The 16,254-nt window shown below is 47.3% G+C and overlaps 1 protein-coding gene across 2 annotated transcripts in view; it reads left to right on the top strand.

Moving 5' to 3' along the window:
* cfap43 (cilia and flagella associated protein 43) overlaps positions 1-16,254 on the top strand; it is a 191,108-nt gene that overhangs the window by 95,128 nt on the left and 79,726 nt on the right. For both annotated transcript variants that reach the window (XM_078564994.1, XM_078564996.1), the window contains 2 exons: positions 6,673-6,825; positions 9,620-9,750. In XM_078564994.1, the coding sequence (XP_078421120.1) occupies positions 6,673-6,825; positions 9,620-9,750 (284 nt within the window). The remainder of the gene's footprint in view (positions 1-6,672; positions 6,826-9,619; positions 9,751-16,254) is intronic.

Here is a 16,254-nt window from a genome sequence, read left to right as displayed (position 1 = left end):
CTGTTTACCAATCTAAACTTTTGGATCATTCTTACCCTGATATACACCTCAAGACACTTGGTGCACTTGGCCCAGTTCATTTCCCAACCTCAGATCCAGCAATGCCTCCTTCCTAGTTGGACTGAGAACATACTGATTGAGGAGTTCTCCTGAACACATTTCAGGAATTCCTTCCCTTCCTTACCTTTCTCTCTAATATTATCCCAGTCAATATTTGGGTAATTAAAGTCCCCCAGAATTACCACTCTCTAGTTCTTGCATGTCTCTGTGATTTTCCTGCAGATTTGCTCCTCCATCTCCCTCACTATTTGGAGGTCTAAAGAATACCCAGAGTAGTGTGATGATATCTCAACTCTTTGATTCTCAACTCTAACCAAATGGATTCTATCCTTTCCCTCTGAAAGACGTCTTGGAGGTGCAGAGGGTTGGGGCGTGGGCGGAGGGACAGGTTGCGTACTGCCCATCGCAACTGCCAACCACCCTCCGCCCCCCCACCCCAGCACCCCCGGAAGAAATGCTGGTCGCGAACCGGCCACAATGTTAAACAGGGTTGCCCCACAGCAGTGCTTTTAACGTGCTGAAGCTGAGACTCCTGCCCTTCAAACAGATTGACCAGCAGCTCTAGCATTCCCAGCAGCACCATAACTCAGTAGTGGGCACTACTGAGACTGCAAGTAGGACATTGCCAGCGGAGGGAGGTAAGTCTGAAGTTTTGGATTGGGAGGAATCGGGGAGCCTAGGGAGGAGGGTGGAGGATTCAGGGGGCTGGGTTTTGGTAGCCAGACAAGAAGTGATAAAGGGTGGGCAACATCTTGGGAGTGGGTGCCCGTGATGCACACAGGGCACCCCTCCCAAAGGATGTACCACCCCCTTCCTTCCCGCCTTTTAAGCAGTTGGGTTAAAAAACAGCCTGTCTACTCATGCGTTCCTGCCCATGCCAACAGTATCATGATATGATTAGCATAATATTCCAGTGAATTGGCTTGTTAACAAACTCAATTGCCCATTAATTCTTTTTTAAAATTTCAGGCGGGCTGCCGATTTTGGCACACACCTGCCTATCATTTTATGGTAAAGGGCTAGGGATGATTGAGAAGGTGGTGGGCTAGCCACCCATCATATTTTGCGTGCCTCCCACAAAAATCCAGGGCGGAATTTTCCCAAATTTTCACTAAGTGCAGTAACAGTTACCCTCTGGCCGCGATATCGAGTTTTCACACCGTATTGTCCCAAACCCACCTCATTATTTATGCATTCCCGGGAAACATGCCGTTTCCATGGCTGGCGGGCTCTCATTCATCTTCCCGCCATTGCATCACACTGGCCGATGTTTAAAAGGCAGCCGCCAGCACACCGCTCATCACTACCAGCTCACCACCGCTGCCTGGGAGACATGGCCAGCAAAGGAAATAAGACCACAGCCCCCCACTTCAACAACAGGTCCCTCGAGAGATTGCTGGATGCTGTGGAGGCCCGCCAGGATGTCCTGTACCCCTGCTCTGGCCGCAGGATGGGCTGCAACTTGACCAATCGGGCTTGGGAAGCAGTGGCAGCGGTGGTCAGCGCCAACGCCCTTCAGAAGAGGACAGTCACCTAGTGCCGCAAGAGAATGAATAATCTCCTCAGTTCCACCAGAGTAAGTCACTCTTTTCATCACTCTCAACTCACACACTCACAAACCCATCACACATCCACAGAGATTTCACTCACTGCCAGTTCAAGGGTCATCACCATTCACTCTCTCACACACATCCTCATTGTCCTCAGCCTGTCAATGGGACCACTCACCACCTGCACAAGCCAGGCACATCTATCATCCGGCCAGGCAGGCATCCTGCTTACACTTTCTCCATCTGTACACAACAAGAGAGAGAGGTCACAGACCGGTGGCGGAATGCCAAAAATCAAGATCCTCATGGACTTTGAAAACAGAGCCATCCAGCTGGCCGGCCATGACCTGGACTGGTCCTGTGCTGACGCTGCTCTACCAAGTGAGGATCCAGTAGTGCAACATCCATCAGATAATCATGCTGTGCGTGATGTGTCCTATTTCACTGGCCACTGCCACGCACTAATTATCTCTCCTTGCTTTCGCAGGCACATCTGCCAAACAGGCGAGAGAACCCACAACCCAGGGCCTCCAATCAAGTCCCGAAGAAACCTCCGAAGGGGAATCGGAAGGCACCCTCCTAGAAGTTGCATCACAGCGCTCACCCACATCCTCTACCAGCGCAGAGACCTCGATGGGACCTAGCTCCAGAGTAGTCACGGGAGCACATATTGGTGAGCATAGTGCACAGTCTGATCCATATAAGCAGTGGCAGGGACTTTTCAGGTCCCTGGCATTCGGAGGGCTGCTGGAGACTAGGAAACTGTTGAGTCTGAGTCAGATGACTCTGGACTCGGTCATGTCACGGTTGCTGGAGCTGCAAAGGCAAGCTAGGGAACATCAGGAAGGGATGTCCATCGCACTCCTCAGATTGTAAGGCGCAATGTATGAGTCTGTCCGTCTTCAGGCTGAGGTGATAGTGCTGGCATTGCAACGCACCGAGGTCAACACTGGCAGGATGGTGCCGCCATGGAGACCTTGGTCCAGGACGTCGCTCCTGCATTGCTGCATCCCTTACCTCCATCGCTGATGCCATAGTTGGCCTCCAACAGTATGTACGCGAGAGGGATGCAGTGCAGCTCGATCTCACTCCAGCTACCCCTTCCCCTCATGGAGTCAGCTAGGGGCCCTCGGGCATGTGCGCACCCCAGGGTCATTCACCCAGGTGACTCCCGGGAGTGTCCAGCCCATCTGAATCCCTTCTTCCTGTGACCTCCGCAGCTCCAGCTTCACAGGCTGAGGAGTTGCCACTGCCACACAGCAGGACCCCGAAAGCAAGCCAGGATCCTCCAAGTCTCAGCTCTCCAGAGGACACCCGCCGAAGTCATCATTGACAGGGCGTCGCAGTCAGCAGGCTGCCTCCACCTCTGCTGTGGATGTCCGGGGAGGACCAAGGTGTAGCAGCAGGATTAGGGCAGTTAAGAAAAGTAGTTGCTCAGCCTGGGCACGGGTGATGGTCACTTGTACATACTGTTCACTATTGTTAATAAACTCCTAAGAATGTCTCCCTGCCTGTGGCTCCTTGTTCTGATGAGCAGTGTTCTGGTCACTCGGATGTGAAACCTTTCTGCACAAGATAAAAGGCAGGTGTCTCAGCCCAGGGCCTCTCCCCTGTGCTCTGTGCAACCTTCAGGACACAGTGATGGTCTGGCCTCACACTCCGTGGAAACATTACAGATGGAAACAGAGCCATCCAGCTGGCCGGCCATGACCTGGCCCGGTCCTGTGCTGACGGTGAGGTCAGCGCTGCTCTATCAAGTGAGGATCCAGTAGTGCAACATCCAGGCGCACCTTGGCAGTGCTGGTCATTGCTGCTAGAATGTAGTGGGCAGGTGCCACATAGTTCTCGCATTATCTCTATGTGCTCTCAGGACATTCAAGGTGGGGCTGGCCCTCATCTCACCAGCATCTGTGACCAGTGATGCTGTGCACCAGCTCCTGAAGGGCTCAGGTGGTGAAGGCGGACACAGCATCAGATGCATCTAAAGTTTCATGGCTACGTCTCTGAGATGACCCTGATCGTGGAGCGCAAGCGAGCTGCCCTCAGCCAGACAAGAGTCAGACATTCACAGAGGCTATGTGAAGATCTATGGAGTGTCCTCACTACATGTTGTCATCATCCTCCTGCGATCGAGTGACTATTAGGTCTTCCACTGTGTCCCAATGACAGGAGCATTCTCATACAGGCTTTTGGTGCTGCGAATAGCCAGACAGGAGTCAAACGTTCACAATTGCGTTGTGAGGATCTATGGGGACACCTCACTGCATGTCGTCATCATCCTCCACAAATCTGGCAGTTATGTGGGCCTCCCGAGCTGCTTGCCTCCTCTGGCCAGTGCGATGGCCTCATCCCCATCATCGTCACCACCAAGGACCTCCTCATCCTCATCCCCGCTGCCGTCCTCCTCATCCAAGGAGACTTACAGCTCCTCCATCTCCTCCTCGGCCAGCTCATCTCCCCGTTAGAGCGCCAAGTTGTAAAGGGCACAGCAGAAGACAATTATGTGTGACACCCCTTGTGGACTGTATTGCAGGGCACCGCCAGACCGGTCCAGGCACCGGAACTGCACCTTCAGCATCCCAATGGTCTGCTCCACCAAGGTGCGAGCTGCTGCATGAGCCTCATTATAGCGTCGCTCTGCCGCAGTCTGAGGCTGCCACACAGGTGTCATCAGCCATGGCCTCTGTCCCCGAGGAGACTCTGTGGACCCTGGAAGACTACAAGGATCTGCGAGCGACTCAGGATGTAGGTGCCGTGCATACTCCCTGGAAACCGTGTGCACACCTGCAGGAGGTGTTTCTAGTGGTCGCATACCAATTGCACGTTCAGTGAGCGGAAGCCCTTGCAGTTGATGTAGTCCACCTTGTGTAGCGATGGAGACCTGAGCGACACATGGGTGCAGTCGATCGCACCCTGCACCTGTGGGAATCCCGAGATCTGGGCGAATCCAATGGCCCTTACATCCTGGCTATCCTGGTCCCGGGCGAAATGCACAAAGTTGTGTGCCATGGATAAGATGGCATCCATGACCTCATGGATGCATTCGTGTGTGGCGGCTTGTGAGATTTCACAGAGGTCACCTGTGGAGCCCTGAAAGGAGCCACTAACATAGAAATTGAGTGCCACCGTCACTTTCACAGCCACTGGCAGTGGATGCCCTCCATGTCCCCTTTGCGTCAAGTCCTGCAGTAAGTGGCAGATATAAACAACCAAGTCCCCAGACATGCACAGTCTTCGGCAACACAGGTTCTTAGTCATCTGCAGGAATGACAGGTGGCGTTTATAGACCCTGGATGTGTGTGGGAGCCCCAGCTGCCCCTTCTTCCAGAGGTTGCTGCTCCTGACTTTGTGCAGCCAGGCACCTCAGTCGCTCTCTCCTCCATTCTCTTCGCTCTCTGTAAGCCATCAGGCATACATAGGTAACCAGGATCCATGATCCTGACGTGGTCCTCCTGAAGCGTGAAAGAGAGAGAGAGAGAGAGAGAGAGAGAAGTGGTTAGCATGGGTGTACTTAGCACCTTTCCTGGCCCTGTGTGACCGCCCCTTAACGCTTCCCGCGAAGTGCTGGCCACCCCTCGGATGGCCAGAGATGAGTGCGCTGCATGGCTGTCTTGTCAACCTGTGACATGGGGGGACACTGGTCCAAACCAGGATGCTGAGATTGCAAGGGCCTGTGAGTGCCTCCAGCAGTGACAGCTACATGGCCAGCATTGGCGAGGAGATTGTACAATGTGTGCAGTCCAACTGCTCCGTGGTCCAGTAAAATGGTTGCAGACTTGCAGTCTGTGCCGGGATGGCGGGGGGTAAGGTCTGGAGGGCTTGGTGGCAGATTGGTGCCTCTGCATTTCTTACGTGGGTGGGCAGGCTAGGAGCCCGACCCTAATCATATCACTGTGTCTGTGCCTGAACTGCCTCAGTTGCAGAGGGATTGTCAGTTTATTCAGGTGTCCCTACTGCGTGGCCACTTCCCTCGCCTACCCTGCCCACCACCTCAATTGCTTGTGCGCGGGATCTAACGCCAGGGCAGCAGTTGCCCCTGAACACCCCCACCCCGAAAACAGTTGCCTCTGTGGAAGGGCAGCAGTTGCCCCTAGACATCACCGCCTCCCCCACCCCGAAAACAGTCGCCCCTATGGCAGGGCAGCAGTTGCCCCTGGACATCACCCCTGCGAAAACAGTCGCCTCCGAGGCAGGATGGCACTTCACCCAGGCCCCCCGGCACCCCTGAAGCCTACAAAGCAACAGACTCAGACCTTGGTGAGCTGTGGAAAACAATGCTGTTCACTCACCTCAGTTCCCCCAACGTGAAGGCCGCCAATTGCACGTCGCCTGTGTGCCATTGTGAAACACGTTGACATACTTTCCCGCTGATGTGGACAGACAATCCGGTGGGGGTCCATAGCCTGGCGGGATGGCCTTTTAATGAGATGCTAATGTATTACAATGAGCTCCCTGCCGACCATTGGCAGGAAACACTGAGTGGACGATTGCGACCTGCCTTCCCGCAGTCGTTAATGAGATCATGTCATATTATTCACGCCCGCCACCTATCACGCCCGCTGCTGGCGGGTATGGAAAATTCCGCCATTGTTGTGGGGGCCATAAAATCCAGTCCCCTCTCTTTCCAACATTGCAATGTCTTCGCGCATCAGTACTGCCAGCCCACCTCCCTGTTTCCCTTTCCTTCCCTATTTTTTCTGAACTTTGTATCCTTGTACATTAAACGGCCAGTTCTCACCATTGTTTCTGTTATTGCTACTACATCACATTCCCACACTGCTATTTGTACTTGGAGCTCACCAAACTTATTCACTACACTTTGTGCACTTACATTACACAGAGCTGGGGAATAACCTTGCCAGCAACACTCAAATGCCAAGAACAAATATAATTTAAAAAAACATGCATTCTAAACCTGTTCATATTCCTCGTAGTCCTTCCTAGTCTGCTTCTACCTAATATGGTACTACTTTCTTCACTGGTACTAGCCAATACTCTCCCTCTACCTCTCTCTATTTCAATCAGCCTGTCTCACTCACTTTCTCTCTCTCTCTCTCCCTAGGGTAAATCAAAAGGTACATTTAACTTGATCACCCAAACCAAGGTTGAGGGTCACCAGCTGGGACCTGGATTTCTCTATCTCTCTGCAAATCAACAGTGTTTGGCATCAATAGCCAAGGATGGATTCATTCAGTTAAGAGATGTGAACAGCATGGTAAGCACCTGTTTGAGGGAACACCCTTGGAATTACAGTATCTATCATTTAGACATTGTCTATATACAGAAGCAGTGCAGGAACACGATGCAGCAGGAATATCGTCACAATAATATCCCATTTCGAAACTTTGATGGTTTTAATCTGCCCCTCCCCTGTCCATTCCATCTCCTTTCACCCCTCTTAGAGTCAGCTCGAGTGAATCTGTGTCAATCCCACATTCTGCAGACCTGTTGGTGTATTTAGCACAGCCTCATTCACAATGCCACAGACACTTATCAATTAGGAATATATCCAATAAAAAAATTAAACTTTTTCATGTTTTCTTAACTTCTTGTGGAAAGATAGAGATGCATGATCCCAGACGGAGTGTGATAACAAGTGACACTTCCAATCATCTTTTGATATATGAGGGTGGTGTCCAAGGACTGGATGGTTACAAATGTTTTAGAAAAAGGGGAGAAGGATAAACCAAGCATCTATAGGTCAGTCAGCCTAACATCAATGATGGAGAAACTTCTAAAGACAATAATCCAGGGCAAATTATTTGAAAAATTATAGACTAATAAATGAAAGTCAACACGGATTTGTAAAATGCAAATCTTGTTTGACTAATGTGATTGAGTTCTTTGATGAATTACTGGAGAGATTTGATGAGGTAGTTGATATGTTTTTGGACATTCAAAAGGCATTTGACAAAGTAACACATAATAGACTCTCTGACTCTTCCAGAGCTGCTTCATCCAATTCAGGGTCCCAGGGAGCCAGAGCCTACCCCGACAGGCAATGGGTGCTAGGCAGCGTACACCCAGGATAGGGCACACGCTCACAGAGAGACAATTTGGGAGGAAACACACACAGACACAGGGAGAACAGACACAGACAGACACCTACAGTCAGAATTGAACCCAGGTCCTTGGAGCTGTGTGGCAGCAGCACTGACCACTGCGCCACTGTGACGCTCCACATAGTAAACTTGATATCCAAATTGAAAAGCCCATGGCATTAAAGGAACAGAACAACAAAATTGGTTAAGGAAACAGTGAGTCATGGTTTTAAAGGGGGGAAAGGAAGTAATGTCCCCAAGTATTATGAGCAATGGTATTTTTGAGAAATATTAATGACCCAGACTTGGGCTCCAGAGCATAATTTCAAAATGTGCACATGACATTAAATTCAAAAATGTAGTAAACAATGAGGAGCATAGTAACAGACTTCAGGAGATCATAGACGAACTGGTCAAATGGGTAGATACATGGAAGCTGAAGTTTAACACAAAGAAGAATGAAGTGATGTATATTGGTGGAAAGAATGAGGAGAATCAATATAAATGAAAAAATACAATTTTAAAAGGGATGCCAGAACAGAAAGATCCCTAGCAGCCCTTGAGAAGGTGGTGGTGAGCTGCCTTTTTGAACCGCTGCAGTCCAGCGGACCACACTTCAGGAAAAATATCACAACCTTGAAGAGGTTGCAGTGAGATTTATTAGAATGCCACTAGGGGTAAGGGATTTTAGTTATGTAGAGAGACTGGAGAAGCTGGCATTCTCCTTAGAGCTGAGAACGTTAATGGGAGATGGAATTGAGATGTTCAATATCATGAGGGGTTTTGATAGATAATTTCAGAAAAACTGTTCCCACTGACAGGAAGGTCGGGAACCAGAGGGATACAGGTTTGAGGTCATTGGCAAATGAATCAGAGGTGAAATAACATTTTTACACAGCAAGTTGTTGTGGTCTGGCATGTGCAGTCTGAAAGGATGGTGGAAGCAGATTCAATAGTACTTTCAAAAGGGAATTTGGATAAATACGTGAAGTAAAAAAAAATACAGGGCTGTGGGGTACAAGCAGGGGTAGAATATTATGCTTGGCATGCAGGCACGCACCCAACATGCCCGAGCGGAAAATGACACGTGATGATGTTGGGCATGCGTCCCGACATCATCGCACAGTCTCACGATATTTCGTTCGGCAGGCGCGCGCTGGATCGGCTGCGCACCCACCGATAGTTAAAAGGCCTATTGAGGCTATTAGTAATCTTCTTAAATTCAAATTTACGCTGCCATCCAACCTTACGGTTGGCGGGCAGGTGAAAAGGCCCAAACGGCCTTTACATTTTTTAGGAAACCTCATCCACGAGCGGACATGTTTTAGTAAGTTTTTACTGTCTTTATTAATTTTTTTAAAAAGCGCTTCAATCTCCCTGAGGCAGCTCTGTGCCTCAGGGAGATTGAAGCGCTCATTCTCGCACACTAGGCCCAGCTCTTCCTTCTGCCCACAAAAGCAGTGTTCAATGCTGCTGCTCATCATCCATGCAGGGGGAGCCTTAATTGGCCTGTCCCCGTGAAATTGCGGTGCACAGCCGATTTCGGGCAGTAGTCGGCTTCCCAACCACCCTCACCCGCCCCCACCGAGCACCCCCGCCAAGGGCAAAATCCTGCCCTAGGTGTGTGAGAGTAATTATAGGTCTACAATCCAGTCAGCACAGGCCTGATGGGCTGAATGGCTTCCTTCTTTGTAATAACTCTATTACATACAGATTCTTGAGCCAGACAATGAGTATTAGCATTGGGGTTCTGATGGTCCTGAACTTAGAAGGAACTCAATTAAGGGCTCAACTCTGGAGTTGCTGGATATCCTCTCACACACATTCTCACACATATGTGCAGGTTTAGGATGATACTGAAGTTTCATGTTGTTTGATGTTTGAGTTTAAATGAATTACTGCCTTCCTTGGAGTTTGCCCAGGAATACCTGGAGCCAAACTAAAAGCCTGATTGTTTCCAATTTGCAGGCGTTGCAGCTTGAAGCTCAGTGTCATTCACATTATTCAGGAGGAGTGAAATCAATTGTGTTGTCATTGGATTGTCAAACTATTCTTACCACTGGCTTCCACGATGGTACCCTCGTGTGTAATACAGAAAGGTAAGGACCTTACATCGAAACAGCACCTCGCACTTATTCCACCATTCAGTCAAATCATCTGTAAGGAGATGCAGTAGTTTACACAGTCAGTTTAAGGCAATTAATTTCTGATTAATAGACAATTTGAGAGGAAGCTAGCTAAGAACATGAGGGAGAAAAGAATAGAACATTACAGTGATAGGATTAGGTATGGTCAGATGGGAGCAGGCTCATGTGGAGAATAAATACCAGCCTAGATCAGATTCAGTAAGATCATGGCTGATTTCTTACCTCAGCTCCACCTTTTTCCACATTCTCATATTCTTTAATTCCCTTAATATCCAAAAATCTATCAAACACAGTCTTGAATATACTCAACAACTGAGCATCAACAGTCTCTGGGGTAGAAAATTCCAAAGATTCACAACCTTTTAAGTGAAGATATTTCTCCTCATCTCAGTCCTAAATGACTGACCCCTCATTTTGAGACTGTGACCCCTAGTGTAGACTCCACAGTCAAGGGAAACAGTTTCTCAGCATCTACTCTGTCAAACCCCTTGAAAATAACATCACCTCTCATTCTTCCAAATTCTAGGGAATAAGGTCTAGTCTACTCAACCTTTCCTCATAGGACATTCCCCTCATCCCAGGAATCAATCTGGTAAACCTTTGTTGCACTCCCTCTAAGGTAAGTATCTCCTTTCTTGGGTAAGGAGACCGAAACTGTGCACAATACTCCAGGTGTGGTCTCTCCAGGGCCCTGTATAATTGTAGTAAGACTTCTTTACTCTTATACTCTCAATCATCTTGTAATAAAGGCAAATGGTAATTTCTTGCTGATCCTGCATGTTAACTTTCTGTTACCAGAGAGGACAATAACCAGAGAAGATAGATTTAAAGAAATTGGTGGAAGGATTAGAAGGGAGTTAAGGAGTAATTTTTTCACCCAAAAGGAGAAACCCTCATCACATTTAAAAATACTTGAATATACAGCTGAGTTGCTGGAACCCACAGGGATATAGACCAAGAGCTGAAAGGTGGGATGGGATAGCTGTTTATCAGCTGGCACAGATATGATAGCCTCCTTCAGTTCCATAAATCATTCTGTGTTTCTCTGTGGTCTGTTTATGAGGACACTCAGGTCCCTCTGAATACTAACTCAACTTCACCATTTAAAACAATAATATGCTTTTTTATTTTTCCTTCCAAAGTGAATAACTTCATACTTCCTCACTTTATATTTCATCTGCCATGTTCTTGCCTCCACACTTAAGCTCTTAGACCTGGATTTTTGTGAAGCTGGAAGGCCTCCAGGCCTTAGCATAAATAATGCTGAAGCCCCGATTCCAAAAGTCCTACCCCAAAACCAGGAACCCACAATTTTTGCCAGGTAAGGGGGGAACGGGGAAAGTTGTACTTTGGTTCACAGAAGCAGCTGCATATGAAAAAGATCACACTTTCATTGCTGGGATTTTCAAAACATGACTCGTGGGCTTTAGACATTTGAGGAAAAGATCTAAATGTGCCAGAGTTATTTGGAGAGGTAAGGTACCTTTTTTGGATCGTTAAGAGTAGACATGATTATGAGTAAGAAGTGGATATGGTTTGTGGAACTGTCAAACTGTCAAGGCATTTAAGTCCCCAGACCTTTTAAATTTAAAAAAAAATCCAGCCTGCAGTTGAAATAATCAGTGCTTGCTATTTCACTGTTCGTTGACATAAACCTGAGGGTTATCATTATAGGATTAGTGCAACTTGAGTGATCCACAGCCTATCATTGTCACAGTGAGGTCCTGTAAGTTCACAATTTGATTGACAGATCCAAGTAGTTATAAAGAGATTGGCTGTCTTTGATGTGGGGCAATGAATAGAAATGTTTGTTTTCAGAAAAGTAAAAGCCCATGGGATGCAGGGGAATGTGGTGAGTTGGATCCAAAATTGGCTTAGCAGCAAGAAACAAAGAGTAATGGTCAATGGATGCTTTTTTTTGCAAATGGAAAATGGTTTCCAGTGGTGTTCCACAGGGCTCAGTGTTGGGTCCCTTGCTGTTTGTTGTATTATTAATGATCTGGACTTAAATGTGGGAGGAATAATTGGGAACTTTATAGACAATATGAAAATTGGCCATGTAGTTGATAGTGAAGAGGATAGCTGTTGTCTCCAGAATTATATCAATGGCTTGGTTGAGTGGATGGAAAAGTGACAGATGAAATTCAATTGAGAGAAGTCTGAGGTTTGGGGAAGGTAAACAAAGCAAGGGAATACTCAATAAATGGGAGGATATTGAGAGGGGTTGAAGAAGTGAGAGACCTTGTAGTGCATGTCCACAGATCCCTGAAAATGGAAAGACGGTGGATAAGGTGGTGAAGAAAGCAAATGGAATGAATTCTTTTACTGGGTGTGGCATTGAATACAAAAGCAGGGATGTAATGCTGGAACTGTACCAACACTGGTTAGGCCACTGCTGGAGTTTTGTGTACAGTTCTGGTCACCACATTACAGGAAGGACATAATTTCTCTGGAAAGAGTGCAGAGGAGATTTACAAGAATGTGACCAGGGCTTGAAAATTGTAGCTATGAGGAGAGATTGGATAAGCTAGGGTTGTTTTCCTTAAAACAGAGGAAGCTGAGAGGTGACTTAATTGAGGTGTACAAAATTATGAAGGGCCAAGATAGAGTAGACAGAAAAGACCTGTTTCCCATAGCAGAGAGGTCAGTTACCAGGGGCCACAGGTTTAAGGCAATTGGTAGGCGGATTATAGGGGACATCAGGAAAAACGTCTTCACCCAGAAGACAGCGGGTGTCTGGAATTTGCTGTCTGGTTTGGTGGTTGAGGCTGAGACCATCAACTTTTAAAAGGTACTAAGATCAGCACCTGAAGTGCTGTAACCGGCAAGGCTATGGTTAAGGTACTAAAAGGTGGGAATAGAATGGGCGGCTTTTTAAAATATTTTTTTCTTTTTTGGCTGGTGCAGAAATGATGGGCTATATGGTCACTTTCTGTGCCATTACTTTTCAATGGTTCTATGGTTCTATAAGGGATTAATTACTTGAAGGGATTTAAATGTTATCAATGAGAGATTTTATTTTCATATCGTGAAGTCTGCAATAGACACTTAAGCCTGAATTTTGAAGTCATCGGGGGCGCGTGCTTGGCAGGCCCGGGAGTGGCCGGGAAATGGATCCCCGACTGCGATCAGCCCCCCAACTAATGGCCAGCCAGCGTGGAACGCGTGCTGCCAGATTGGGGGCGGGAAGAGGGCAGGCGACGACGTCACCGCGGGCACTTCGAGAGAGCTCCATGAAGGCAGACAGCCAAAGAGAGTGCATGAAAAAGCATTGGTGGGCAGAATAAAGGAAAACCCAAAGGGGTTTTTAAAAATATAAAGAGCAAGAGAATAACTAGGGAAAGAGTAGGGCCAAATAGGGACCATAGAGGTAATGTGTCTGTGGACCCAGAAGACATGGGTGCAGTCCTCAATGAATACTTAGTGTCGGTCTTCTCAGTGGAAAAGGACGATGCAGATGTAGACATCAGGATGGAGGACTGTGAAACATTAGAGAAAATTAACATAGAGAGAGAGGAGGTACTAGCGGGTTTAGCAGCCTTAAAAGTGGGTAAATCCGCAGGCCCAGATGAGATGTATCCAAGACTGTTGACCTGAGGATTGGGAGGAGTTTAGAATTTAGCAAAGGAGGATCAAGGGATTGATTAAGAAGGGGAAAATAGAGTACGAGAGTAAGCTTGCGGGGAACATAAAAACTGACTCTAAAAGTTTCTATAGGTATGTGAAGAGAAAAAGATTGGTGGAGACAAATGTAGATCCCTTGCAGTCAGAAACAGGGGAATTTATAATGGGGAACAAAGAAATGGCTGACCAACTAAATACATACTTTGGTTCTGTCTTCACAAAGGAGGACACAAATAACATGCCAGAAATGTTGGGGATCACAGGGTTTAGTGAGAGGCAGGAACTGAAAGAAATCAGTATTAGTAGGGAAATGGTGTTGGGATTGAATACCGATAAATTCCCAGGGCTTGAGAATCTACATCCCAGAGTACTTAAGGAAGTGGCCCTAGAAATAGTGGATGCATTGGTGGTCATCTTCCGAGATTCTATAGACTCTGGAACAATTCCTACAGATAGGAGAGTAGCTAATGTAACCCCACTATTTAAAAAGGGAGGTAGAGAGAAAACGGGGAATTATAGACCAGTCAGCCTGACGTCGGTAGTGGGGAAAATTCGAGAGTCCATTATAAAAGATTTAATAGCTGAGCACTTGGAAAACAGTGGCAGAATCGGACAGAGTCAGCATGGATTTACGAAAGGGAAATCATGCTTAACAAATCTACTGGAATTTTTCAAGAATGTAACTAGTAGAGTTGATGAGGGGGAGCCAGTGGATGTGGTTTATTTGGACTTTCCGAAGGCTTTCGACAAAGACCCACATAAGACATTAGGGTGTAAAATTAAAGCATATGGGATTGGTGGTAGGGTATTCAGATGGATAGAAAACTGGTTGGCAGACAGGAAACAAAGAGTAGGAATAAACGGATCTTTTTCCGAATGGCAGGCAGTGACTAGTGGGGTACTGCAGGGATCGGTGCTGGGACCCCAGCTATTCACAATATATATGAATGATTTAGATGAGGGAACTAAATGTAATATCTCCAAGTTTGCAGATGACACAAAGCGGGGTGGGAGGATGAGCTGTGAGGAGGATGCAGAGATGCTTCAGTGTGATTTGGACAAGCTGAGTGAGTGGGTAAATGCATGGCAGATGCAGTATAATGTGGATAAATGTGAGGTTATCCACTTTGGTAGCAAAAACAGGAAGGCAGATTATTATCTGAATGGCTATAAATTGAGAGAGGGGAATGTGCAACGAGACCTGGGCGTCCTCGTACACCAGTCGCTGAAGGTAAGCATGCAGGTGCAGCAGGCAGTAAAGAAGGCAAATGATATGCTGGCCTTCATAGCCAGAGGATTCGAGTACAGGAGCAGAGATGTCTTGCTGCAGTTATACAGGGTCTTGGTGAGACCAAACCTGGAATATTGTGTGCAATTTTGGTCTCCTTATCTGAGGAAGGATGTTCTTGCTATAGAGGGAGTGCAGCAAAGGTTTACCCGACTGATTCCTGGGTTGGTGGGACTGACATATGAGGAGAGATTGAGTCGGTTAGGATTATATTCGCTGGAGTTCAGAAGAATGAAGGGGAATCTCATAGAAACCTATAAAATTCTAACAGGACTAGACAGGGTAGATGCAGGAAGGATGTTCCCAATGGTGGGGGAATCCAGAACCAGGGGTCACAGTCTGAGGATATGGGGCAGACCATTTAGGACTGAGATGAGGAGAAATTTCTTCACCCAGAGAGTGGTGAGCCTGTGGAATTCGCTACCACAGAAAGTAGTTGAGGCCAAAACATTGTATGTTTTCAAGAAGGAGTTAGATATAGCTCTTGGGGCAAAAGGGATCAAAGGATATGGGGAGAAAGCGGGAGCGGGCTATTGAATTGGATGATCAGCCATGATCATAATGAATGGCGGAGCAGGCTCGAAGGACTGAATGGCCTACTCCTGCTCCTATTTTCTATGCATGTTTCTATGTATGAGGGAGGCAAGGGAAGAGATATCAGGGGTCCTGGCAATAATTTTCAAATCCTCTCTCGCCACAGGTGAGGTGCCAGAGGACTGGAGGTCTGCTAACGTTGTCCCATTATTAAAAAAGGGAGGAAGGGATAGACCAGGAAATTACAGGCCAGTTAGTCTAACCTCGGTGGTGGGGAAGTGACTGGAAAGAATTCTAAGGGACAGAATATATCTGCACTTGGAGAGACACAGATTAATCAGGGATAGTCAGCATGGATTTGTTAAGGGAAGGTTGTGTTTGACCAATTTGATCAAATTTTTTGAGGAGGTCACCAGGAATGTTGATGAGGGTAATGCATTTGATGTGCCCTACATGGACTTTAGCAAGGCTTTGATAAGGTCCCTCTTGCCAGACTGGTCAAGAAAGTAAGAGCCCATGGGATCCAAGGCAAAGTGGCACATTGGATCCAAAATTGGCTGAGAGGCAGGAAGCAGAGGGTGATGGTAGAGGGATGTTTCTGTGACTGGAAGTCTGTTTCCAGTGGGGTTCCACAGGGCTCGGTGCTGGGGCCCTTGCTGTTTGTGGTGTACATAAATGATTTGGACTTAAATGTAGGGGGTATGATCAAGAAGTTCGCGGGTTACACGAAAAATAGTAGGGTGATAAATAGTGAGGAAGATAGCCGTAAACAGCAGGAGGACATCAATGGACTGGTCAGGTATGCAGGGCAGTGGCAAATGAAATTCAACTCGGAAAAGTGTGAGGTAATGCACTTGGGGAGGGCTAATAAGGCAAGGTTATACTATGAATGGTAGGACCCTGGGAAGTACTGAAGATCAGAGGGACCTTGGTGTGTATCTCCATAGATCCCTGAAGGTAGCAGGGCAGGTAGATAAGGTGTTTAAGAAGGCATATGGGATACTTGCTTT

Source organism: Cetorhinus maximus, chromosome 20 (genome assembly GCF_964194155.1).
Source record: "Cetorhinus maximus chromosome 20, sCetMax3.hap1.1, whole genome shotgun sequence".
NCBI classification, from domain to species: domain Eukaryota; kingdom Metazoa; phylum Chordata; class Chondrichthyes; order Lamniformes; family Cetorhinidae; genus Cetorhinus; species Cetorhinus maximus.
Note: the sequence above shows the minus strand (reverse complement) of the source record. Positions and strands in the feature narration are given on the sequence as shown.